This window comes from Erythranthe guttata, chromosome 3, assembly GCF_056151865.1.
Source record: "Erythranthe guttata isolate IM_541 chromosome 3, IM_541, whole genome shotgun sequence".
Lineage (NCBI taxonomy): Eukaryota > Viridiplantae > Streptophyta > Magnoliopsida > Lamiales > Phrymaceae > Erythranthe > Erythranthe guttata.
Genome location: NC_142535.1, coordinates 3,173,467 through 3,201,417, shown reverse-complemented (window position 1 = coordinate 3,201,417; position 27,951 = coordinate 3,173,467). Strand labels below are relative to the sequence as shown.

Genomic DNA, 27,951 nt, shown 5'->3' with positions numbered 1-27,951 from the left:
TGTTGCAAGAAGTTGACATGGAAATTCGTGATCGAAAGGGTAGTGAAAATCAAATAGCCGATCATCTATCTCGACTTGAGAAAGATATAGACGAAAGCGATAGAATTTGCATTAACGAAAATTTTCCTGGTGAACAGTTGCTTGCTTTTGATAATAAGGTACCTTGGTTTGCCGATTATGTGAATTATTTGGTTAGTCAAGTGCTTCCACCGAATCTTAATTATCATCAAAAGAGGAAATTTTTGCATGATGTTAAATTTTATTTTTGGGAAAAGCCTTTTCTTTTTAGACAATGCAGTGATTAGTTGGTGCGAAGATGTGTCCCGGAACATGAGCAGCAAGACATACTCTTTCATTGCCATGGTTCGGATTATGGAGGACATTATGGGGGCGAAAGAAAAGCACGTAAGGTTCTTCAATCAGGTTTTTTTTTGCCCACTCTTTTTAAAGATTCGTATAAATTCGCTATTACTTGTGATCGGTGCCAACGCACGGGCAATATTTCGGCTCGCCACGAACTCCCATTGAACACGATGATCGAAGTCGAGCCTTTTGATGTTTGGGGTATTGACTTTATGGGACCTTTTGTCCCTTCATTCAATAACCAATACATTTTAGTGGCCGTCGATTACGTTACTAAGTGGGTAGAGGCAATAGCCACCCCTACTAATGATGCATCTGTAGTGTGTGCTTTCTTGAAGAAATAGATTTTCACTAGGTTTGGAGCACCACGGGCAATTATTAGTGATAATGCATCGCATTTCGTCAATAAGCAAATTGACAACTTGATGGGCATGTATGGCGTAAAGCACAAGGTTGCACTCGCGTATCATCCACAAACGAATGGGCAAGCCGAAGTTACGAACCGCGAAATCAAGAATATCTTGGAAAAAGTGGTCGGCCCAACAAGAAAGGATTGGTCGAAAAAACTCGACGATGCACTATGAGCATATCGCACAGCTTTTAAAACGCCATTGGGAATGACCCCTTACCGTGCGGTGTTCGGTAAAGCATGCCACTTACCGTTGGAATTGGAGCATTGTTCTTATTGGGCGCTAAAAAAGATGAATTTCAATTACAAAGAATGCAAGGAAAGAAGGTTATTGCAACTCAACGAGTTGGACGAGTTACGAGAGCAAGCGTACGAGAGTAATTGGTTATACAAAGACAAAGTCAAAAGGTGGCACGACAACAACATCTTGCACCGTCAATTTCAAAAAGAGCAAGAAGTCCTCTTTTTCAATTCACGGCTTCGGTTATTTCCGGGAAAGCTTAAATCAAGATGGTCGGGGCCGTTCATAGTCCAACAAGTATTTCCACATGGAGCTATAGAAATCATGGACCGTGAATCGGAACGAGTATTCAAAGTAAATGGGAATCGACTCAAACACTATTGGGGAGATGGTGGCGAACGCCAAGTGGCCTTGATCACCTTTGCTTGAAGAGCAAGAAGCAACGTCCGGCTGAAGACTTTAAACTTAGCGCTTCTCAGGAGGCAACCCGAGCTTTATTGTTTTCATAGTTTTCTTTATATTTTTTTTTCGTAGTTCAAATTGTGGGACGGCCGTCCGAGACCCCGAGGCATCGCAGTAAAGGGATTTTAATTGCACAAGGAAACTGCCTTCTTTCCCAAGTTCTTCACCCTATATAAGACCAAGCCAATCACACAATTGGGGATTTTTTTTTTACGCAATTTCAAGAGCAACAAAGCAATAACGAAATCGAAGAATTCGAAGACTCTAAGCATAGATTTATCGTTTATGACTTATTTTATTTTCGTTTTTCCTTTCATCATGAGTAGCTAATTTTCTTATTTCTATGATTTTATTTGGAACCCTATGTGGGATTTATGAACCCTTTTCTATGATTTTATGCAAGTTTTAATTCGGGATTATTTCTTCTATTTGTTTTATGAAGTGCATGAATTTGATCACCTTTTGTGCTTTTATGTTATTGTTAATCGCATGAATCGGAAGATCGGGTTAATAATTAGAACTGTGGTAGAAGAGCATTTGCGGTATTAACATAGGAATATAGTTAATCTCTTAGGTAGCCATTATTGAGATTTGTGTTTAATGCTGTGTTCTAGAATTAATTGCATAGGAATATAGTAATTGAATCTAGAGTATTAGAATCGTAATACACGCGGAAACGGGTTATGATTATTTTAGCATCTCAGGTTAATAATCCGGGTTAATTATTTGCATGCTTGAAGGAATTGGGGGAATAATAATCACATAGGGGGAAGAATAAAATCCTAAGCTTGTTTACTCTGATTTAACCTTCGTTTTTAATTGATTTCGTGCTATTGTCTGTTTAATTTGCTTTTTAATTTATTTTTTATTTAGTTAATTCTCTCCAAAGTCGACTGTGTAGGGTGGGCTTGACAGCAATTGGTAGAATTTAGCGTCTAGGATTAGATAATTAAATATTCCCTGTGGGTTCGATATCCGGACTTTTAGTCCACTATATTACTTGTACGATACGTGCACTTGCGTGTAGGTATTTTAACCAACAGCATCTAGCTGTTTCGCGTCGGTTCTCGCCGGCCGTCGTGTCCAGCTTTTACCGCCGATTATATCTGCTGAATTATTATTTTCAAGGAAGGTGTGTCAATTTTTTTTATCTCCATGCGAATGTTGTTTTAAGTTACAAATGTCAACATCGCTATATGTATAGTTTGAATTGTAGTAAATTGAACACCATGATGTATGGGCGTTCAATTACTGTTTACAGAAATGTGTTTTTTTGTTTGTTGTGTATTTTTGTTTTTACGCTATTTTTTGTTTTTTGAAGTTTTTATACAATGTTGTTGCGATTGGCAGTATAATTGCATGCGTATGTTTATTTCGCTGGTTGTTAATGTATTTTGACTTTCATTTAGCAGTATAATTATGTTTTGTTATGTTTTTCTTTTTGAAAGCGTTTATATAATGTTGATGCCATTGGCAGTATAATTGAATGTATATGCTGATTTACTTGATGTATTAGTAATGTGACTGTTATTAGCAGTGTAATTATGTTTTCCTATGTTTGTTTGCAAGTGTTTATATAATGGTATTGCCATTGGCAGTATAATTGAATGCACACACAGATTTACTTGATGTATTAGTAATGTGACTGTTATTAACAGTATAAATATGTTTTATATGAAATTGCAGGATGACTAGTTCTATTGTGTTGTTGTTGAGATATGGTGCATTTTGTTCGATCACAGATTTTACAAGAGGGATGAGTTTTTCCAATCTTGTGCATTTTGTTTGTTCAAGATGGAATTCTTTAAGTGTTGATAACATGTCATTATCGTACTCTGTCCCTGAGATTGGTGTTTTTTCAATCAACGATGATGATGATGAAGATGTAAAAGGGTTATTTATTATTGTGGAACAATGGTCGATTCAAAGGATTGAAAATGTTGTGAAGCAAGTTCATGCATATCTTAGTACGTCTGATACTAGTTACAACTCTATGGTAGGTTCATCGAGTGTGTTACCTGTCGCTGCAATTGAAGCAGCAGTTAATCCCCCATGCAACACATTACGTGCCATTGCCCCCAGAAAGACTTTGCTTAGCTCACATTGGATAAATCTGATAACCGATGCTGGACAAGTTTTCCGTGGGGGACGTTCAGAATTTAGAATATGTTTGGCTAAGTTTGCGTATGAGCTTGGATTTGGATTCGATTTTATCAAAAACGATACGAAGAGAGTGACTGCAGTTTGTAAGCTTAGACAGGAGAAAAATTGTTTGTGGAGAATTCATGCTACAATTCAACCTTCAACCGAATATTGTATTATTCGCACGTATGAGAAACATCACACGTGTGAGTCGGCATTTAGTGCTGTCAAGAAGGTAAAAAATGGGCGTTAAGCTCGTAGCTGATTTAATCGTGGAGGACATTCGGAATAAGCCGTTGATGTGTGCTAACGACGTTATTCATGACGCAAAAAAGAATTATGGGATTGATATTAGCTACAATACAGCATGGAGAGCTATGGAATCTAGTCGGAGTTTTATGTTCGGAGACGATGGAATATCTTATTCGTACCTCAAAGCGTATTTTGAAGAAGCTGGGCGTTGCAATCCAGACAGTGTGTTTCACCTTGAAGTTGATGGGAAGCATAACTCGTTCAATCGTTGTTTCTTCAGTTTTGGTGCTTGTCTGTCCGGATTTAAGTTTTGCCGTCCGATTCTTTTTTTGGATGGAACATTTCTGAAGGGTAGATACAAAGGTATTCTTTTGAGCGCCATGGCGAAAGATGCAAGAAATGGTAATTTTGTTGTATTACATTCTTTATTTCAGTCCCCATATATCTGTTAATGTCATAGATAGTGTATTAAGGTTATATTACTGTCACAGACAGTAAAATAAGTTTTTATTATATGTGGCAGTAAAATAAGGTTTATATGACTATTATAGACCATGAGTTCATGAAATGACAAGTTTTTTTTTTACATTGATTTTACGGTGTTTCAGGTCTTTATCCAGTGGCATTCGCCGTTGTGCATGAGGAAAATGATTCAAACTGGAATTATTTCATGGAACATTTAAAATGTTGCATTAGCTCAGATCGTGTTTTGACATTCGTATCCGATCGGCAGCACGGTATCTTGGAAGCTGTTAGAAATATTTTCCCTAATTGTTACAATGCATTCTGCTTGTTGCATTTAGAGAATAATTTGAGGTATAAGTTGAGTGGAATAAGCTCTAGTTATAGAGATGTTTTAGTTAATCAGTTGATAGCATGCGCGTATGCTCCCACTAAGGAAATCTTTCATGAGAAACTTCAGAAATTTAAAATTGATGGTTCACGGAAAGTTGTTGATTTTTTGTCAGATTTGCCTTTTAAAAATTGGGCAAATGCGTATTTTGAGGGGCATAGGTATGGTGAGCTGTATTCAAATGCTGTGGAATCATGGAATGGTACGATAAAAAAATTCCGACATTTGCCGATTACCCATCTGATTGACAGCATTAGGGGTTATATGATGGATAAAATTTGCAAGAGGTCTGCAAAAGCGAGGGGTTGGACTACGATGCTTTGTCCAAAGATGGAAAAGATTTTAAGAACTTTTGTCGAAGACGGGAGGACATGGACTATTAGAAAATCAAATCAATTTGTCTTTGAAGTGCATTCAGACTCTCATGAGATTGTGGATTTTTTTGCTAGAATGTGCACATGTCGGGATTGGCAGCTTAAAGGATTCTCTTGTTGTCATGTGGTTGTGGTTCTCAAGAATATCCCCGTCGGTGAAAGATATGGGTACATTGACCCCTTGTTTTATGCCAGCAATTTCCGATCTACGTATTCTTTTTCTATTTACCCATTTATGGTGGACTTTACAAAAGTTGAGCAGCCAGCTATTGGACTGGATTTCCGATCTACGTATTCTTTTTCTATTTACCCATTTATGGTGGACTTTACAAAAGTTGAGCAGCCAGCTATTGGACCTCCAGTTTGCCAGACAAGACGTGGAAGACCAAAAAAGAAGAGGATTCCATCTCGTGGTGAGAATATCAAGAAGAAGATCAAGTGTGGAAGATGTAATGAGATTGGTCATCACAACAAGAAGACTTGCAACGAAGCTATTTGAAGATCTACTATGATTTGAATGCTTACAGTTTTTTTGTTCAGTAATTATATGTTACTATCACCGACATTTATATTGTTTCATTAATTTTCTTCAGTAATTCTATGTTACTTTCAGTGACAACTATATTGTTTCAGTAATTTTCTTCAGTACTTATATGTTACTGTGACTGACAGTTATACTGTTTCAGTAATTTTGCTTCAATAGGTCTATGTTACTGCAAGTGACAGTTATATTTGTTTCAGTAATTTTCTTCAGTAGTTCTATGTTACTGTAAGTGACAGTTACTTTTGTGTAACTCATGTAATTTTCTTTTGAATGGTTCTGTATAACTGTCTACAACAGGTACATTATGTATGAATTGTAAGTAAGTACAACATTTTCAAATTCAGAATAATACTATATGGCAGTAGTATATTTGTTGCACTCTTGAACATAAAGTACATAGTGTAACATACTACAAATAATCAACAGTACATTAAGACCACGACCATAGAGTATCATACTACAAATACTTAACAGTACATTTAAACCTACAACCATAGAGTTTTATACTAAAAATACTTAAAAGTTCATTTAAACTTGCATTACATTAAGCCTATCACACTGGTTTTGACCGCCTAACTCTGTGATTAATAGTGTTTTTGTGGTTCAGGAATAAGTGAACTAGTTCATTTCTGAAATTCTTAACATTTTTTTTCTGCATCCAACTTGTCCACTGGCTGTTGACGGAAATACTGTCTGATGATATAAAGTACAAAAATCCCGCAATCCTCCATGCCGTACTCTTGCTGAGGTGAATTCTCAACTTCTTCAAGTGTTGCATCTAGCGGGATTTTCTTGATTTTACATTCTCTGGTGACTGCTTCAACAGCTTTTACCTGCAATTTTGCAATTTTGTTGATTCAGTTTAACAATATGGAGTTTCATTTATTTTGTTTATTCAGTGTTACTTACCATTGTTTCCGCGATATACATATATGGATCTGTGCGTTTCTGGTTTTCCACTGCCCTTGGCTTGTAGGAGTTGTAATGTTTCCACGTTTTGAGCTTTATATCCAGGACAACCAAAGTCAAATGATCATTATCCTTGCGTGTGTTGCCTTTGGAATGTAGGGGAAACAAGAGGAATCGATACTGCTGAACATGTATCTCAGAATTTTATTGAAAGATTCTTCACCATTTGGTTGCTGAAGAACGGCATGTATGTTAACACACCATTATATATATATATATATATATATATATATATATATATATATATATATATATATATATATAGAATAATATATAAATTTTAATATTTGCTGACATCGTTCACATACCATAAGCGAACTTGAAAATACATAACTGTCCCCATCCAAACCATGATTGATATTATCATTAAAATATCCTTCCTCTTGTCGCATTTGCAGAATGGACGAGTATGAATCAAGTGCCTATATGCAACAAGAAAAATAGAGTTAGTCTAGACAATCATTTGTGTAATTTACTAGTTTTGGCAGTTCTTTAGGTAAAGTGTCTGTGTTTGACAGTATTTTTGTTTTTTTGTAAGTGGGTGCTCACTTGTGTACTGGTTGATCCCTCCTTCAACAATGTGATTATGTCAGCCATCTCAACAAACTCATACACAGTTTCGTCTTTTTCGTACCAAATCGAGATCTGACCCCTACATAAAGAGCTAATGCGTTAGATTTATTTAAAGATAAATAAAAAAAGATTTATTTGTGACGGACGATTGCGTCACTAAATTGAAGAAATTCCGTCACGAATACCTTTTTGTGACGCATGTGTGATGGAAAACGTCCGTGGGAAAACCCCTCGTCACTACTTAAAACTGTGACAGATATAATCGTCTGTCACATATTTTGTCACGGAACCGTTTGTCACGACAAAATACATTTTCGTCACAATTACCATGTCCAGGGTCTATAAAATTTGTGACAGAATGTGTCACAAATGTTTTTTAGTTGTTAGTAATATGTCGCATATTAAGAGGCCACATTATTATTTATCCGTCACACCTACTGTCATAAAACCGTCACCAATGTTCCGTCGCAAACTACATGTTACAAGTACACGTCACCAATACCAGTTATCAGTGTCCGTCACCCAATACCGTCACCAATTCCCGTCACACAATCTGTCACACATGGCGTGACACATATTCGTCACCAATGTCTGTTACATAATATCGATCACAAATGTCCGTCACCAATGTCTGTCACCTAATATCGATCACAAATGTCACACAATATCGGTCACCAATGTCCGTCACACATATCGGTCACACAAACGCCGTCACAACATACTTGTCACACAACATCCTGTCACAAATCCCTCACAATCGTTTTACTAAATAAATTGTATTCCGTCATCTAACAGTCACATTTCCGTCACAAATCATTAAAATAATAACTATGAAATTTATTTATTACATTTTGTATAATATGTTCCATATTTGATTAATATTCAAATTTAATCATCCACAAAATAACAACATTAAAAGAACTAAGAAAATCCCAATAAGAATGTAAATCTAAATAGATCATCACACGGGTATGATTCTCAATAGTTTCAACATGAGCATAAATTCCAAAACATATAATCATAACAAAATAATGTAAAAATAATCTTAACAAGCTAAAATGATCGTATCATAGTCTAAATGTTTCATTCACTACGTATTTGTACTCTGTACATGTCCCCTTGTTCTAGACTTTCGGTACCTTACATTTCCTTTATCCATCCTGCCGATAATCATGAAAATAATCTATAAAAAAATACACATAAATATCCAACTGCCAATAATTATATGAAAAAAAACATACATAACCAATGAAAAAAAAATGACACTACGATATATCAAATAAAAATAATATAAAACTGAGAATAATTAAGTGGCAAGTGCATGATTTTAGCAATTTAAATGATTGAAGTGCTACAAAATCATGCTATAAAGTCCAATACAAGCGCTGTAAAATTTATAAACTAATCAATTCCTATGCATTCATCTACGAAACTCATCACTATTTAGTAATCTATATCATAAACGCAGTCAAAATCACAACATTCTAGGCTTAAAATTAATACAAGAAGTGCATACTTCCTATTATCATATATATGCTTCTTACCATATTATTTGCACAGATATACAAATCAGTTTTTCCTGAAGCATGTTTTAATTTTCATGTCAATGAAATACAAACTTTTCGGAGACTTGTAGCATGTACAACATTCAACAGTTTAAATTTAATAATGTTTCAGATACTAATAAACACATACTTACATACTACGCCTAGAAGATACAAATTCGCGTCTTGATGATCAAACACCAGATTCTGCTTGCTCGATTTCACGATGGAGATTGCTGTACAAGAAAAAATAAGTCATATCTATTCGGTTAGCTAAATAAACATATTGAATTTCATTCAGGTTCTAAGCACATAATTTTTTTTTTTACCATAACTAAGAAGACGCTAATATGTGCAAATAGTTTTGACAGCTAAGGGACGAGATAAGATATGGTTTGGTCATTTTGGAAGAAATGGTTTTCATGTATAAATTGATACCTCTGGAAACAAACGACAATATATCAGTTTTTTTTATTTTAAATAAGAAATTACCCTCACCACATATATACAATGTGTATTGGATACAAAGACATAGCATAAAAAACTATTGATTTGCCGTAGGAGACTATTTGAGTAGTGGGGCATGGTAGTTATTAGTGATACGTAATTAACAATTGATTTGTTAATTCAATTGTCTTCACTCTTTTATTTTATGATTGACAATTCACTTGATTATTTTTTTTCCCAATATGCTAGATTCAATTTTATAGTGCTTAAAAAAGAATTAAAATATAATGTATCAAGCAATATGCTATATAGCATATTAATAAAATGTTAATAATAATATTTAAAAATAAAAGATAAAGTTTTTTGCATATCTCAATTTATAATTGTTATAAATAATAATAATAATAATAATAATAGTAATAATAATAATAATAATAATAATAATAATAATAATAATAATAATAATAATAATAATAATAATAATAATAATAATAATAATAATAATAATAATAATAATAATAATAATAATAATAATAATAATATTAATAATAATAATAATATTAATAATAATAATAATAATAATAATAATAATAATAATAATAATAATAATAATAATAATAATAATAATAATAATAATAATAATAATAATAATAATAATAATAATAATAATAATAATAATAATAATAATAATAATAATAATAATATTAATAATAATAATAATAATAATAATAATAATAATAATAAATAATAATAATAATAATAATAATAATAATAATAATAATAATAATAATAATAATAATAATAATAATAATAATAATAATAATAATAATAATAATAATAATAATAATAATAATAATAATAATAATAATAATAATAATAATAATAATAATAATAATAATAATAATAATAATAATAATAATAATAATAATAATAATAATAATAATAATAATAATAATAATAATAATAATAATAATAATAATAATAATAATAATAATAATAATAATAATAATAATAATAATAATAATAATAATAATAATAATAATAATAATAATAATAATAATAATAATAATAATAATAATAATAATAATAATAATAATAATAATAATAATAATAATAATAATAATAATAATAATAATAATAATAATAATAATAATAATAATAATAATAATAATAATAATAATAATAATAATAATAATAATAATAATAATAATAAGGGTTAATATGCTATGTTTGTTATTTCCAGCTCAAGTTGTTTATTGTTAAAGTTGCTATTTAGTAAATAGCAACTTCTATTCTTGTAAATAAGTGAGTAACACTTTTTCCTTACATTAATTTGTATATATAGTTGTACTCTTAGTTTTAGCAGATTAACAAAATAATAATAGTGAATATTAAAATACGAATAAAGCTGTATCTTCTTTCTCTCTGCTCAAGTCTTCAATGGAAACTAATTGTTGGTTTCAACAACTGTCTTGCCCATTGCTTAACTCGTAGGCATGTTGATGATTCTGAGGAACATGTTAATCTCCCTTGAATTTGGAACATATTGTTTAATGAAATATTCACTTTTTTCTCAAAAAATAAAATAAAAAAATAGAGGTAACTACATGTATCTGACATTTTTTTTAATTTAATTTTGTTTTTTAACAAAAATAATGACTTCAATTTTTGACATTTTTTTTAATTTAATTTTTTTTTTAACAAAAATAATGACTTCAATTTTCTTTTTAAATTCTAATTATATAAAGAAATAAAAATAATTTATAATATTTCGTTAGAAGGAAGTGTTGAACCTCCGACCTTGTGGTTAACAACCACACGCTCTAACCAACTGAGCTATTCCAGATATTATGATTAAGCTTTGTTTAATACAGAGCAATTAAGTAAATTACAATGCATACTTAACAGTACATGAATCATGGGCAATTTAACATATACACACAAACACACACACACCCACATTGGTATGTGTAGATCAGCGGTAAAAAATCACCCGGTGTAACCTTCACCGGGTGTAGGATAGATAAAACCGTAGTTTTACACATCGCATGCAATTTTAGGTATTGATTGAACTTCCAACAATTGGGAGGCACTGTTGTTCAAATTTTGTACATAACTCTGATATTTACGTGGAACATTCTGAAAATAACACATTTTAATCCTCCATAATACATCCAATTACACAACTATTGGAATATAAAGTAATTTATTGGCTTTCGACTTATTACTAATACAAAAAGGATTCTCTCTACCGTGAGATCCCAAGAACACAACTTATATGACATACCCCTTCAGATAGCGACACGTGTCTCAACAACGAAACCTATTTTTTCTCCATTTATGTATTGTCGCAAATACCCTTTGTACAATTATTATTTTAAAAAAATCAGCAATTATAAATTTTAATAAAATGTCAATTTTACCCTCTGTATTTTAATGAAATTTTAAATCTATATTTATTGCTGAATTAAAATTTATAAAGTCAATTATATCATTATTGGTAAAAATCATTAAACCAACCATCCAAAATTCCAACAACCTGAATTCAAATTTGTGATCATCTGAAAGCATACAAGAATACTTACCATTAAGACACAACACATAATTGACAATAAAATAACAATATGGATATATATATATATCACAAAGTATTGTATAATGATTATAAAACTTATATAAATAATGTTAAATAAATTATTAATTCTCATATAATTATTATTAGGGGTCTTAAGACATAGGTCCCTGTTGACAAAACTAAATAGAACTAAATGACAATTTCAACTAAACATTTGCTTCACATCCTTTATTAATTTTATTCCAAAAATGCCCTTTCACTTATCTTTATTTTTTTTTTGTTTTTTATATTATTACTTTTTACATTTTCATAAACAAATTTTTTTCCTTATTTTTTATTTGAAATTTACGAGAAAAAATATTTTTCATTTTTATTAAAAAATACAGCAGATTTCAAAAAATACTATGGTGTACTATAATATACTATGGTATACTGTGGTATTATAGATTAAACTATTATTAAAAAAAAAAATCTTTTTTTCTACATAATATTGAAAATTACAAAAACAACTCGTTCTTCGTTTTTTGTAATTCAACCTACAATTTTTTTATTTATTTTTTATTTAATTTTTTTTTCCAATACTGTAGTAGACTATGGTCTACTACATTGTAGTATGATATACTACGGTGTACTACAAAACCCTAGCAACCAACAACACCAATCTCGCCAACCCTAGCCGTCAACGCAGCAGCCGTCAAACCCTAGCCGCCTACATTCGCAGTCGTCGCAACCGTAATCAATTACCAAGTTTGAGAAAACCTAGATTTACCATTTTAATCCAAATCAAACAAAATCTCTTGAAGATCAAGAAAATTAGATGCAATTAGTAAAAAATATGCTTTCAATTAAATTTCCACCATAACCACATCACTCGCCGCCGCCTCGACCTCCACATCCACGGCCGCCGCCGCGGCCACCATAGCGGGACAGACCCCCGACTCAGATCTACCATCACAGCCCGGCCCCCTGCCGCACCTCCACCACCACAGCCCCTCGGCTTGCATCGACCATCACAGCCCGGCCCCCTGCCGCTCCTCTACCACACCTCCACCACCACAGCCCCTCGGCTTGCATCGACCGTCACAGCCCGGCCCCCTGCCGCACCTCCACCACCACAGCCCCCCGTTGCCGTCTCGTGCACCACAGTCCTTTGCCTCTTGCTGAAGAAGAAAGCAAGAAGATATCGATAATTATAGATGGAGAGGTGAGAGAGAAAAAAATAACGAGAGAGAAAAGAATATAAGAGAACGCGTGAGAGAGAGAGAGAACGTGAGAGAAAAGCAAAAAATAAAATAAATCTGAATAAGAGAACGTGAATATGTAGGTTAGAAAATTTAGGGTATAAGGGCAAAATTGGGATATAAAAAAAATTAGGGATGTGGCTTATATATTATTTCAAATTAAGGATTTTATTAAAAGAATGAATTTGGATTTGTCATTTAGTTCAAATTAGGTTTCGTTTGAGGGACTTGTAGCATATTACCCCTTATTATTATATATTAAAAATATCCCATACTAACAAATCTTTATATAATATAATTTAAAAATCTAAGGAAATGCTGATCAACTCGCGTAATTTAAAAATGAATTTCGAAAGAATTTGAAGTTTGAATTGAATCGTAAATTGCAAGATTTAATTTAATCGTAATATTTGAATCAATTAACTTCATGTGTTTTCAATTCAAAAACAATATTCAAAGATTTGATCGATATTAAGCTCAACTCATTTCAATTCGTAGACAATATTCAAATATTTGAATCGGTTATACTCAATAATTTACAATAGCGTATTAATCAAGCTATGTATAGTTAAAGTTCAGTATCTTTTTTTATTGAATTTTATCATAAAAATAATAAAATTTAATTCGTAAAAATCGTAAGATTTAATTGGTTCATGGTTAGATTCAATCTTACGATTTACAATATTATTATTATGATTTTACGAATTAAATTATTATTTTTTTGTTAAAATTGAATTAAAAGGATAGTAGACTTTAATTATAAATAGTTAACTCGATTAATACGTTCTTGTCGGTGGTTGAACTTAATCGATTCAAATTTTTGAATGATATTTACAAATTAAAAGGACTTGTGCTTAATTGATTCAAATCATATGCTTTAATTAATCTTGTGATTTGATTCTTACGTAATTTAGGAATTATTTTTTTATGATAAAATTGAGTTATAAATGTATTACACTTTAATTATATAATTAATGATAGATGCTTGGCGTATTGAACTGTAATTCTTTATATTTTTCAAACTTTATTATATTAAATTTGTTAACAATTTATTTAATATCATTTAACAATAAAGAATGTCGCAATTAATATTTTATTTAACAGTAAATTATGGTTAAATATATCATACTAAGTTAATGTGCTTGGATGGTTAGGAGTGATGAATGTACTAAGATGACACAAGTTTTATCCCTAATAAATGCATTTTTTTCGATTATTTATCAAATAAAACTCGGTCACAATGAATTTAAATTAATTATTTAATTAAAATATAGTAAGGGGTAAATTAGATAATTCGATGTGAATCTATTTTATATTAATTTAATAGAAAAAATAGTCGAAGGATGATTTGGTAAAGTAGTTCATTTTTTGGAACATAGGCCATGTTATTTTCCTAGGGTCCAGATTTAATCTTAGAAAATTAATGGTGATTAATGCATATCTCATATAAGTTTAGAACACAGGTGGTCTCTCCCTAGTCAGGTCCCAAAAGGGTAGGAATGAGATGGTTTTAATTGCTTTCCATTCATTACTTTCGAGACAGATAAATTCGAATGTGAGAGGAAAATTGTCAAAAGTGCAGGTATGAATCATTAGTTGCTCGAACAAGAGTTGGTAACACCTTTAATAACCGGGCATAAGTCTAATATCATGATATCACTATATCAGCCCTAGGTTTTTTTTGGTGTCGAGAAAATAAGTGGTGTTTATAGGAGAAATAGAGTTGGAGAAAGAGGAAGTTGTGTCTCTCACGTATATTAATCAATATATAGTTACATGTAGGAAAGCCTAATCTATTACACAAGGTAACCTATTACACAAGGTAACTATAATAAATAATAATAATAATATATACATAATATGTAATATATATACGCTAATAGTGTTCCTTCTGGCTACTCTTTCTCGTTCAAATCTAAATGCAAATACGTATAGATACATATCCCTACTGTAGTCCGTGAAATATTCAATTCAGTTTCAGAAGATCGACAATTTCTTGTCTACGTTCACAGGTGAGACTCAATTTCCTAAATAAGTTTTTCTATTACAAAAATACCATCTCACGTAAAGTATCGATGCACTATTAAGATATTCAAAATTGGTTTTATAATCAGATAATAATAGATTGCTATGTGCCTGCTCTTTGTTGTTGTTTTAACGAGGAATCGATTGCACAATTAATGATAAAAATTTTGTTTTTTCCAATTTAACAGAAGACCGCAATCTTTTTTAGTTTTAACATGTTTCCAACATGATAAATTTTTTAAATAATTCAGTTAATAAAAGAAATTTCATACTATATAGGTAACTTAATTTCGCGAATTGATTGACTGATGATGGTATCATAAACTGCATAAGCGACGGCATAAATAAGTTCTTCGTCAACACAATTAATCGGAGACATGCGCTAGGAGATCATGGAAAACCGCGTGGCGGCATGTGTCAAAGGAAGATATTATAAAGTCGATAATCTGCATGTGAATCTGCATGAGTAATGCTGACTCGTACGAACTGGAAGACGACTTTCCTTCATCAGATAATTGACTGATTAGGTAAGTTTCACCATCTAACAACCCTAATGGGTGAATTTTTTCTTCCTTTTTATGTATATATATTTCCACGGTTTGTTTATTCGGAGTCGTTTCATTTAATGAACATTAATTCGAAAAACCTCGTATCTGATTAATGTATATTATTTTGATTTATATTAGGTTTATTCGCAATATTTGCGCTTTCGTTTCATCCTTCTAGGTTGCCTCACACATCAAGCATAGCGCAAGTCGTGGTGTTCATATTAGCGCAAGTCGTGGTTCGTATTAGCGCAAGTCGTGTTGCATATGAGATCAAATTATGTGTCACCCTTTCGAATTATTTGAATTACTTTCTCCTTTTACTCAAGTTGAAAGCAACTGATCTAATCAAATTAGATTTCTTATCTTCTTAATAAATAATTTGTAACCACTGCATATATATATATATATATATATATATATATATATATATATATATATATATATATATATATATATATATATATATATATATAATTCATTCTTAAATTTATTTTATTTTATTTTTTCTATCCCAAAACAGAAAATTTCAATTAACAGGGATTATTAATTCAAATATTTGATTGGAAGATGCCAAAAATGAAAAGAGAAAAAAAAGAAAAAGGAAAAAAAAAAAAAGAGCCGGTTGTACTCTTTGTTGGATCGATTTAACAATATAGAGTGAAAACACGCAGCGGAATAACTTAAATAGAGAGGAGGAGTAGTGGAGAGGAGATAAAATTATATTACTCACTCAATCAACACAAATATATAAACTCACTCAAGAACTCTCTTTTGATTCTCTCTAGAATACTTCTTGTTTTTTTGACTTGCTCCAAATGAAAAACTACATAGACTATTTATAGGATTTTCCTAGTATGTATCTAAACAAATACATGAACACATAATTAATAATATTCTTCCTCCATAGCAGTATACATGAATCTCTCCAAAAGACACATTCATGTATTCTTCCACATTCATGAATTATAGAACCTTCAATACTTTGAACTTGATTAATGAATCTAGCTAATTCATTTCCAACACGCCCCCCTAAGCTTGATTCATGCATTCCAAGTTGGCTCCTCAACTTCTCGAACAATTCTCTCTTGAGGGGTTACGTGAAGATATCGGCAATTTGGTCTTCGGACTTCACGAACTTCACTTGAACTTCTTTCTTTGAAATGCACTCTCGAATGAAATGATATCGAGTATCAATGTGTTCGCTTCGATCATGAAACACTTGATTTTTCGCTAGTGCAATCGCTGATTTGTTATCGACAAAAACTTGTGTCGAATCTTCTTGAGCAAAATTGAGCTTGTAGCACCCCCCTTCTAGTCGGGCGATAAATCGAACCGGTTTATCGGAATATTTATGAAACTAGCGGAAGCAAAGGATCTCTTTGTAATTTTTGAAACATTGGGATGGGGTGAAAATGCAATTATTAAAAATATGTTCTTTTGGGTGTTGAAGGCTTTGCATTTTCGAAAACTTTGTTGGAGTGATTTGGCCGAATATAAAGCTTGATTTAGAAATAAGTTTCGAAAGGAGGTTTCTCATTCGAGTGCTACATTCTCACTAAACATTTTTCGGTTCGAGAATAAATCAGAGTTCGGAAAGGTTATTTTGGTGAATAATCCGAAGTTTCCTAACGAAGGCATGAAATTAGCAATTTACGAACTTAATATAGGAAATAAGTGCGATTCATAATGAAAAACGAGTTCAAAAGTACGAAAGGGAAATGTTACGGTTTTAGGGTTACACCACCAAAAGAAAATAACCAAAATCCTAGCATTCGTTCATAGGTCCTCGTACGTCTTCCAAAATCCCGGGCAAGACCTCGATCCACTACTCGACCCATCCCGGTTGAGGATTACTACTACCTGCAATTAAAAGACATCTATATGAGCTATAAAGCTCAGTAAGAAATCCGAGTATTATCAAACTTTGGAAATACGTTATATATATAATATATAATATTGTATACCCGTTCTTACCCACGTTTCGTACAACAACACAAATCAATCGGTCAAATCACATATCTCACGAAAGCACATCATTTCACAAGATTACGTAATTATGCAAAAGTGACTAAAATGCCCTTTTTGTGAAAATCATGAAAAAACACATTTTTCGGTTTATCGGATCCGTGAAAGATTAATTTCTGTACCGAATAATAAACCTGTTACGAGCCCGTTTTCACTAAGTGGAATCAAACCACTACCACATCATCCTAGTTGGATACCGGCCCACTATATCCGAGTTGTTTATTACCCGATATTCCATTAACCTTTCAAATAAAATCATTTAATGCACTTTTCGAAATTATGCATACGACCCACACATAACATCACAAATGTCAATCAAGTATCACAATTCACACAAATACCACAAATTACCACATATTTATGATTTGGGCAAAACTCCCAAATTCACACACATAAATACACAACCACACACGGCACACACACCATGCACAATCAGCACACACACATTCACACATTTTCAGCATACACACACATGCACAATCAACACATTAAACTTCACTAATTACTCATCAAAGCAAGCTCAAGAACAAAACACCTTTTTACCTTCATTTAATGGACTAATTACCACATCTAGGTAATCATCCATTTCAATCAATTTTCCACAGCCATTAAACACATCCACCAGAAATTTAAGTACCACAAATACTACAATTCATCACTCATCACCATTATATCAAGAATATAAGTATTAAGGCACAAAATATATTAAATGACATGCATAATGTCTAAATTTCGAAATATTAGCAAATTAATACCAAAATTTCTCAAATTAAATCCTAGAACTCCTAACTGACTCAATTTCCAGATTCTGAAATTATTGTAAAGTTTTACAAAGTTTCGAATTTTCTTGAAATACAAAACTAGGAAAATCCCTTTTTCAATTTAAAAATCCAAAACTCTAATATAACTCTAATTAATTTAAAAACTTTTTTAATAAAACTTTTTCCTATCTAATACTTGCTGAAAAACAGATCCAAACTTTAAAAATGAGAGATTTTTCGGAAATTGCAGTTTTGACCCAAAAGTTTCGAAATTTACACATGCAATCACACTAGAAGTTCAAAATCAACTTTTTCATGAAAACCCCTAACAAATCTGAAATTCCAATTTACTAGATGCAGAAAGTGAAGTTGAAAAGTTACTTTATGCAGAAATTTCGGAAATTACATATTTTACCCCAAATTCTCTAGATCTACACATGCAAGCCTACTAGAGTTTCAAAATCAACTTTTTCTTACAAAAATTCTTTAAATCCGAAATTTTAGTTCAATAAATGCTGGAAAACAGTTTTGAAAACATTTTTCGGACAGACTTTACAAAAATTGCAGATTTGGCCCAAACTTTCGAAGATCTACACATGCAACCACAAAAAGTTAAAAAATCCCATTTTCTTGAAATTCCCTTTTTGAAATCTGAAATTCTCAAGGCTTTTGGCCAATAAATGTGTATCTAACCACTACTAACATAGATTATACATGCAAGAACAAGAATTTAACAAGAATACTTATTTTTTCCATTTTTCTTCAAAAAGCCCCAAATTTTCGAAATCTTTCCCAATCTTTTAGAAAACTTTGAAAACCCTTTTTATACTATTGATGCCATTTAATTGCAGCAAGAATCGGAAATTCTTACCTTAAGATCGAAGAAGAAAAATGGCCAAAAGGCAGAAAAACCTTCAAGTACCAAAGTCTAGCCAAGCCACCTTGATTGTGAAGGAGATGGTGTGAGCTTCAAGGAGGGAGGAGTTGTGATCTCCCGAAAGAAGGCAGGTGGTTTTCACGGTGTTCTTGGAGTAGTCCAAGGCAAGAGTTAAATAGGGAACTCTCATGGTTATATTGGGAATTCTTTGGAAATTATGAAGTGAGGTTGAGAGAGGAGAGCCGATGATGGTGGTGATGGTTTCGGTGGAGAGAGGGGAGAGAGACAAGTAATGTGGCAATGTGTTGGAAGAAGAAAGATGAAGGGTGTCTCTTCATCTTTCAAAGGAAGTGTTGAGTGTAGGTTTAGGCAAAATGATTAGGGGTTGCCAAGTGTAATAACATGCACAATTATTCACTAATTAATTTATTAAAAATAAACACAACTTGCATAAATACCACACACACACATAATCCGAATACACACACACACAATTCGGACATATATATATATATATATATATATATATATATATATATATATATATATATATATATATATATATATATATATATATATATATATATATTTAAATGTATAATGCAAGTATTAACATATATATATATGTATACGTATGCATGCATGTATGTACGTATATATATATAGGCATATATATGTATATATTCCACATAACTTACCAAGAAATTTATCAATTAGATAAATACGCAATTATTCACATAATTTCTAAAATTTCAATTTACGAAAATATAAATCACACAAATAATAGCGCACGTAATTATTCACGTAAGTCACATAATTAAATTCACGTAATAGTATTACCTACGGGTTCTCGAGTTAGAAATATTAATCTCGGGTTTTAGGATTTTCGGGTTTTGGAAAGGTGGGGTGTTACAGAGCTCCTTTTGTAAGCTCCTTAGCCATATTGCATGACATACACTCGATGTTGCTGCCACATATTCGGCTTCACAAGTTGATAGAGTAACTATCGGTTGCTTCTTCGATACCCAAGTGAATGTTGAATCTCCAAAGTAAAATACAAAACCACTTGTACTCTTTCGATCATCGGGATCTCTCGCCCAATCGCTATCGCTATATCCGGCTAGCTTCAAATCTCCATTTGTTGGGTAGAACATACCCAAATTAGTAGTTCCTTTGATGTAGAGGAGTATCCTCTTTGCTACATTGAAATGGTACTCCTTTGGATCCTCCATGTATCGGCTAACAAGACCAACTGCAAATAGAATATCGGGTCTTGTGCATGTAAGATACCTCAAACTTCCAACCAAGCTTTTGAATAAGGTCGGATCAACGGGCTCTCCTTCAACGTGGTTCGACAATTTGTCTCCAATGTCAATTTGAGTGCTGATTTCCTTGCATTTCTCCATTTTGAATTTCTTTAGCACATCTTTTGCATAGCCTTCTTGTGAGATGAAAAAGCCATCATCTTGTTGCTTCACTTCAATGCCAAGATAATAAGACATCAACCCAATGTCTGTCATCTCGAACTCCTTGGCCATCTCCTTTTTGAACTCATCAAACAATTTCACATTTTTCCCTATAAATATTAAATTATCAACATACAAGCACACAATTAGCATATCACCTTTATAGACCTTCATATATAGCGCATGCTCATGTGGACATTTTCTGAATCCCTTTTCCAAAAAATATTGATCAATGCGGCTGTTCCACGCCCTTGATGCTTGCTTTAACCCATAAAGTGTTTTTTTTCAATTTTAGCACTTTATTCTCTTGACCACGAACCAAGTAACCTTCTGGTTGGTCAACGTATACCTCTTCTTCGAGCACTCCATTAAGAAATGCCGATTTCACACCCATTTGATAGATATTCCACTTCTTTTGAGCTGCTAATGAGATTAGCAATCTAATGGTCTCCAGTCGGGCAACGGGAGCAGAGACTTCGTCATAGTCGATTCCCGCCTTTTGCTTGTACCCTTTGACAACAAGCCTCGCCTTGTATCTTTCCACCTCGCCTTTGAAATTCTTTTTCACCTTGTAAACCCATTTGACTCCGATAGGTTCATGGCCCGATGGTAAGGAAGTGAGCTCCCAAGTATCATTCTTCTTGATAGCTTCAATCTCTTCATTCATGGCCTTTCTCCACTTCTTGCTTTTCGATGCCTCCTCAAAGTTGATATGCTCCGTATCAACAAACAAACACAATAAGTTTCGATTCTGATTAAGTTAATCATAAATCTCATGTAGAGACCTTGTCTTTCGAGGTCCTTCACTACTCGAACTTTCACCCTCGGAAGAAGATGCATGTGATGATGGTGGAGTTACTTAATCTACGGGCTCCTCTTCAACTTCCTTAGTTGTTGCCTCAAACGGGTAGAATGTATAATGCTCCTTTTCTTGAGCATTCCAATCTCACGAACTCTTCTCATCAAACACAACGTCTCAACTGATTTTACTCTTCTTCTCAACAGGATCATACAACTTGTATCATTTCGCTGCTTGATCATAGCCCGCAAAAATATACTTTAAGCTTTTGTCGTCAAGTTTCTTTCGTTGTTGGTCCGGAACATGCATATGGGCAATACTCCCAAACACTCTCAAATGCACTATGCTAGGCTTGAATCCACTCCAAGCCTCTTGTGGTGTTTTCTCAAAAACACGCCTCATCGAACTCTGGTTTGATAGATAAACAACACAATCAACGGCTTCTGCCCAAAACTCCTTCGGCAATTGTTTGGACTTCTGTTGGTTGTAATACCTACACGCAAGTGCACGTATCGTACAACTAATATAGTGGACTAAAAGTCTGGATATCGAACCCACAGGGAATATTTAATTATTTAATGCTAGACGCTAAATCCTACCAATTATTATCAAGCCCACACTACACAGTCGAATTTTGAGAGAATTAAATTAAATTAAAAAAGCAAATTAAAAAGGCAAAAGCAAGAAAGCAATTTAAACACGAAGATTAATCAAAGTAGACAAGCGCAGGATTTTATTCTCCCCCCTATGTTATTATTATTTCCCAATTCATTCAATTAAGCAAGCAATTAACCCGGATTATTAACCTGAGATGCTAAAATAATCATAACCCGCTTCCGCGTGTATTACGATTCTAATACTCTAGATTCATATGTTCCTATGCAATTAATTATAGAACGCAACATTAAGCACAAATCTCAATAATGGCTACCTAAGAGATTAACTATATTCCTATGTTAATACCACAAAGGCTCTTCTACCACAGTTCTAATTATTAACCCGATCTTCCGATTCATGCGATTAACAATAACATAAAAGCACATAAAGTGGCCAGTTTCATGAACTTAATACAACAAGTAGAAGAAATAATTCGGAATTGAAACTTGCATAAAATCATAGAAAATGGTTCATAAATCCCACATAGGGTTCCAAATAAAATCCTAGAAATAAGAAAATTAGCTACTCATGATTAAAGGAAAAACGCAAATAAAATAAGTCATAAACGATAAATCTATGCTTGGAGTCTTCGAATTCTTCGTTATTGCTTTATTGCTCTTGAAATTGCGTAAAAGACCGATCCCCTATTGTGTGCTTGGCTTGGTCTTATATAGGGTGAAAAACTTGGGGAAGAAGGCAGTTTCCTTGTGCAATTAAAATCCCTTTATTGCGCTGCCTCGTGGTCTCGGACGGCCGTCCGAGCTTTAAATCTTCAGAATTTTGATTTTTTCACTTTTGGCTCACATTTTCTCCAAAATTGCAGTTTTACCCCATACTTTTCCAATTCTTCAATTTGTACCTAAAATACAATAAATCAACTTTTTAAGCACCAATTACCGTTAAAACACACCAAAAACTCAAATATAAAGGTACGATAAAGTGTAAAAGTATACACTTAACAACTTCAACATGCGTCGAACCATGTTCATAATGGATCGATTCTTCCTCTCTGCGACACCGTTTTGCTGGGGTGAGTATGCAACGGTGAGAGATCTACGAGTACCGTGTTCATCACAAAACTTCTTGAACTCACTTGAAGTGAATTCGCCTCCACGGTCAGATCTCATCGCCTTAATGTGATAGTCACTTTGCTTCTCGACAAGACCTTTGAACCTTTTGAAGGTTGAGAATGCCTCTGATTTTTTCTTCAAAAAATAAACCCATGTTTTCCGACTGTAATCATCAATGAAAGTCAGAAAATAGCGATTCCCCCCTAGTGATGTAGGTTCAATAGGACCGCATATATCCGTATGGATCAACTCCAACGGTTGCGTTGCTCTTGACAAAGACTCCTTTGGAAAACTTAGTCGAGATTGTTTTCCGGCAATACATCCTTGACATACTTGATCGGGATGATCAATTGATGGTAGTCCTTCACCACCTTCTTCTTGGACATCATCTTTAGTCCACCAAAGTTGATATGGCCTAGCATCAAATGCCATAGCCAAGATGGATCCTCGTAACACACCTTTAAGCACTTCGCCATATCGTGATAGATATTCAATAAGAACATTTGATTGCTTGTCATTGGAATAGTAGCAATCAACGTACCTTGACTATTCTTCAAGCATAGGTTAAGACGTCGTATCCTTTCTCTAGCAGCTGGCCAATACATAGAATGTTTGTCTTCATTCCAGGCACATAGTAAACATTCTCGATGAATTGGTGTGCTCCACTTTTCAATTTGAAGAGTATTCTCCCTTTACCCTTGATGGTAATTTTCGACATATCTCCAAATGAGATATTTCCCATCATGGACTCATCGATCTCTACGAACATGTGTTTGTTCCCGCACATGTGATTGCTCGCACCCGAATCAAGGTACCACGAACAATCTTTCTCCTCCGTCGATTCTTTACACGCCATTAGGGATAGCTCGGCAACTTGTTTTTTCGTTGCTTCAACATAATGAGTCTGTTCATCATTTGAGTCATTTCGACACTCCCAAGCATAGTGTCCGTATTTGTGACAATTATGACATTCGACATCTTTCTTGTCTTGACGCCGATTGAATCCTCCTCTTCCACGACCTCTTGTAGGTCGATTCTCTTGCTTCGTATCATCATTGTCGTACAAGGATTGTCCTGCATGACCTCTGACGACCACGACCGCATCCACGACCACGGCCTCTACCTCTGTCACGAAATCGAGCACCATCATATTTCGGTTGGTCGGCAAGGTTCGTCTTTGCTTGAAGGGCTTGTTCTACTTCGTGCCCTTTGTTTTGCCTCCTGATCTTCTCCTCATGGACATGTAACTTGCCCAATATCTTGTTCACTTTAAGACTCTCAATGTCGTTTGACTCTTCAATTGCCAAGACAATGTAGTCGAACTTAGGATCAAGGGATCGAAGTATTTTTTCGACCACTCTTCTCTCTTCCATTGTTTCACCATTTCTTTCAAGTTGGTTGACGATCAAAACCACCCTTGAGACGTAGTCGGAAACTTCTTCGGAGTCTTTCATATTCAAAGACTCGAACTCTCCACGAAGTGATTTGAGTCGTACCTTCTTCAGCTTATCAATGCCTTTGAAAGCATCGCTAAGAATATCCCACGCTTGCTTCCCGTAGTAGCTTGAGAAATATTCTCAAAGTTACTATCGTCTACATCGAGTTGGATGATGGATAGCGCTCTTTGATCTTTCACCTAGGCTTCTTTGGATGTCTTCCTTTGGGCTTGGCTTAATGAAGCCAAATTCTCCGGTTCAACATACTCTTCTTCAACGGCTTCCCAAATGTCTTGTCCACCAAGAAAAGTTTTCATTTGTATGCTCCATCGATCATAATTCTCTTTTGCAAGCTTTTGAAATGGGAAAGCTCCACTTATGGTTGCTATCGCTCTTTTCTATTAAGATGTGGCTCTGATGCCACTTTGTTGGATCGATTTAACAATATAGACTGAAAACATGCAGCGGAATAACTTAAAATAGAGATGAGGAGTAGTGGAGAGGAGATAAATTTATATTACTCACTCAATCAACACAAATTTATAAACTCACTCAAGAACTCTCTTTTGATTCTCTCTAGAATACTTCTTGTTTTTTATTACTTGCTCCAAATGAAAAACTACATAGACTATTTATAGGATTTTCCTAGCATGTATCTAAACAAATACATGTACACATAATTAATAATATTCTTCCTCCATAGCAGTATACATGAATCTCTCCAAAAGACACATTCATGTATTCTTCCACATTCATGAATTATAGAACCTTCAATACTTTGAACTTGATTAATGAATCTAGCTTATTCATTTCCAACACTTATCTAGTAGGGTCCCACCTCTCTTCATCTTCCCCACTCGAACAAAATCTTTAGAGTTAATTGCAAATACCACCCCTGTAAAATCTCTAATTGTCAAATACCCCCTGTCAAAAAGAAAAATTCGCTCATACCCCCATGTGTCATACTTTTCGAAGCTCACCGCACTCATTATCATTTTAATGGTTGATCGAAGGTAAAAAGACAAGTATACCCCTAAGAAGTATAACACAAAATTATATTAATTTAAGAGGATAAATTGGAATTTTGTTAAACTTTTAAAACTTGATTTGGGGGACTAAATTGCAATTTTCCAAAACCCAATCCCCTTTCTGCAATTTTGCCCAGCCGCCGCCGCAGCCCCAAATCCCCACTATTCCTCTCAATTTCCAACCATACTTATCATTCATCGTCGCCGCCCACTGATACGCGTAAAACCTACGTATAAATAACCGCAAGTGTACAGTATCGCGTTTTGTAGAATAGTGAATTCCAGATATCGATCCACAGGGAATTAAGTTCATAAATCTACCAAGTACCGTAATTATATTATCCTAAACTTTATCTAGACGATCGAAAGGGTGGGGGATGAAGCTAAAAATAAAGAAACAATAATAAAAGCAACGGTCCGCCAGTATAAACGAGGAATTCCGACGTGTGATGGCTTCTAGGGAAAATCCACCAGTGTAATATCGATAAAGATCTACATATCCGAATCTAATGTCAATTATATATTCGCTAACCCAGACACTAAAATACTCTAACCCCCATCTCCAGTGTAGTTAGAGTCTACCCACAGGTCCGACGTCTCCGTTCAGAACCTGATATTAAGAGAGCATTTAGGTCAAGTCCTTAAGGGCTACCCGAGGTGCATCACGTCTCCGTTTCCACACCCCGAGCTATGTTTTCCTAACTTCAAACGAGAAATCCTCTCTCGAGTTCATTCCCATTTACAATCAATTCAACTGTTGGCCAAACAATCGAAAGCATTTAATACAGGAAAACATAAACATAATCAAAGAACGACAAATAGATCACAGATCTGTAAATCAAAATCAATATATACAAGGTTTCATTTCCCTAAAAGAAAATGCTTAGTTCATTACAAACATAGCATCCAAATGAAGAACACGAGAAATAATAAACTAAACGTAAAGAAAAAGCTTATGAAAAAACCGAGTCGAAACCCTTGTCGAAGCTTCCCGCGAAGAACTGGCGAAAATCGAAGACAACCCGAGGACGAAAACCGAAGAAAGTCGAACCACCGCCAAAAGAGTGAGGGGCTTGCTTCTATTTATAGTAAGGCAAAGCTTCTTGAGGAAGTTTTGCCTTTTTAGGTATTTTTTACACATCCCGAGGCCATATCGCGATATGGGCATCAGTATCGGGCGATATGGTAAAATTGCAAGCTCTCTGTTTCGTTACTCCCCATATCGCGATACAGGATGGCATATCGCGCGATATGGCAAAAATGCAAGCTCTCTGTTTCATTTCTCCCCATATCGCGATACATGATGGCAATATCGCGATATGGTGACTGTCTGAACTTGAAACTCCGTGTTGACCCTTTTTCAGGCCGAATTCAACAAAAATGCATTTCACAAAAGTTGTAGCCCTTGCACTTGGCTTTCTAACTCCACTTGAATCAGCTCAATCTGAGGTCATATGAGAGAGTTATGAATGAAATACCAAACGCTGCCATTGTCCGCTAAAATGCAACTTTGCACTTGTTTGGTTTGATTCTCGGCTTCGCTTCCAAAATCGTTTCGAATCGGAAAAAATAGCTTCTCTTTACCTATAATATAAATAAAACAAGAAACGCAATAATATGTACAAATAACGCCGAAACTCGGACGAACGAAGACCAAAACTCGAAGATTCGATAAATAAAAATCGTGCAAAATGAACACTTATCACCCACCACGCACCACCACATCCATCAATTGTTTGGGCTTTTTCAAGCTCAGAATTTTTTGGTGGCGGCGTAGAAGCTTGCGGCTTGATCGATTTTGTCGATTTCTGATAAAGGGGCTATGGATTGCGTTTTTGCAGGTCTTAAAATGGTGGCGGATCCGGCGGTGTTGTTGTTGAAGTAGGAAGGAGAATTGGAGTGGGGATGGGCCGAGGTTTGGACTCGCTTCTCCCAATTGAGCGCGCCCCATTTCGCGGCGGAGGTGCAGTGGTGGGCAGCAGTGGGGACGATGAAGAATGAAGAAGAGGGAAGGGAAAGCAGCTTGGGGACATTTTTTATATTTCCTAGTCGAAAATTAAGAAAAAAATCGCAGTAGTAGTACGTGAGAGACACAATTTAGGCATATAAGTGTGCATAGAGACACACACATAATAGCAACTCTCTTGCCCATAGCTTAGTTCATAGGCATGTTGATGATTCGTTTTTTAATTTAATTTTGTTTTTAACAAAAATAATGACTTCTATTTTCTTTTTAAATTCAAATTATACTAGTACTTCACCCGTGCGAT

General features: G+C 33.8%; 3 protein-coding genes and 1 long non-coding RNA gene across 4 annotated transcripts; 2 read left to right on the top strand and 2 right to left on the bottom strand.

The window, feature by feature from the left end:
• Nucleotides 1–980: 980 nt before the first annotated feature.
• Nucleotides 981–1,442, top strand: LOC148771541 (uncharacterized). The gene has a single exon (XM_088815106.1). The coding sequence runs from the start codon at nucleotides 981–983 to the stop codon at nucleotides 1,440–1,442; it is 462 nt and encodes a 153-aa protein (XP_088671232.1).
• Nucleotides 1,443–3,294: 1,852 nt separating this feature from the next.
• On the top strand, nucleotides 3,295–5,595 carry LOC105973918 (uncharacterized). The gene is made up of 3 exons (XM_088815105.1): nucleotides 3,295–3,852; nucleotides 3,953–4,271; nucleotides 4,478–5,595. Exons 1-3 carry the CDS (start codon nucleotides 3,295–3,297, stop codon nucleotides 5,593–5,595), a joined length of 1,995 nt encoding a protein of 664 aa, XP_088671231.1.
• Nucleotides 5,596–17,242: 11,647 nt separating this feature from the next.
• LOC148771540 (uncharacterized) lies at nucleotides 17,243–19,250 on the bottom strand. The gene is made up of 2 exons (XR_016030476.1): nucleotides 19,220–19,250; nucleotides 17,243–17,422 (listed from the first exon to the last, which is right to left on the bottom strand). It is a non-coding gene; the product is annotated as an uncharacterized LOC148771540 (long non-coding RNA).
• A 4,520-nt stretch (nucleotides 19,251–23,770) lies between these two features.
• Nucleotides 23,771–24,970, bottom strand: LOC148771539 (uncharacterized). The gene is made up of 3 exons (XM_088815104.1): nucleotides 24,921–24,970; nucleotides 24,282–24,780; nucleotides 23,771–24,121 (listed from the first exon to the last, which is right to left on the bottom strand). Exons 1-3 carry the CDS (start codon nucleotides 24,968–24,970, stop codon nucleotides 23,771–23,773), a joined length of 900 nt encoding a protein of 299 aa, XP_088671230.1.
• Nucleotides 24,971–27,951: the final 2,981 nt, after the last annotated feature.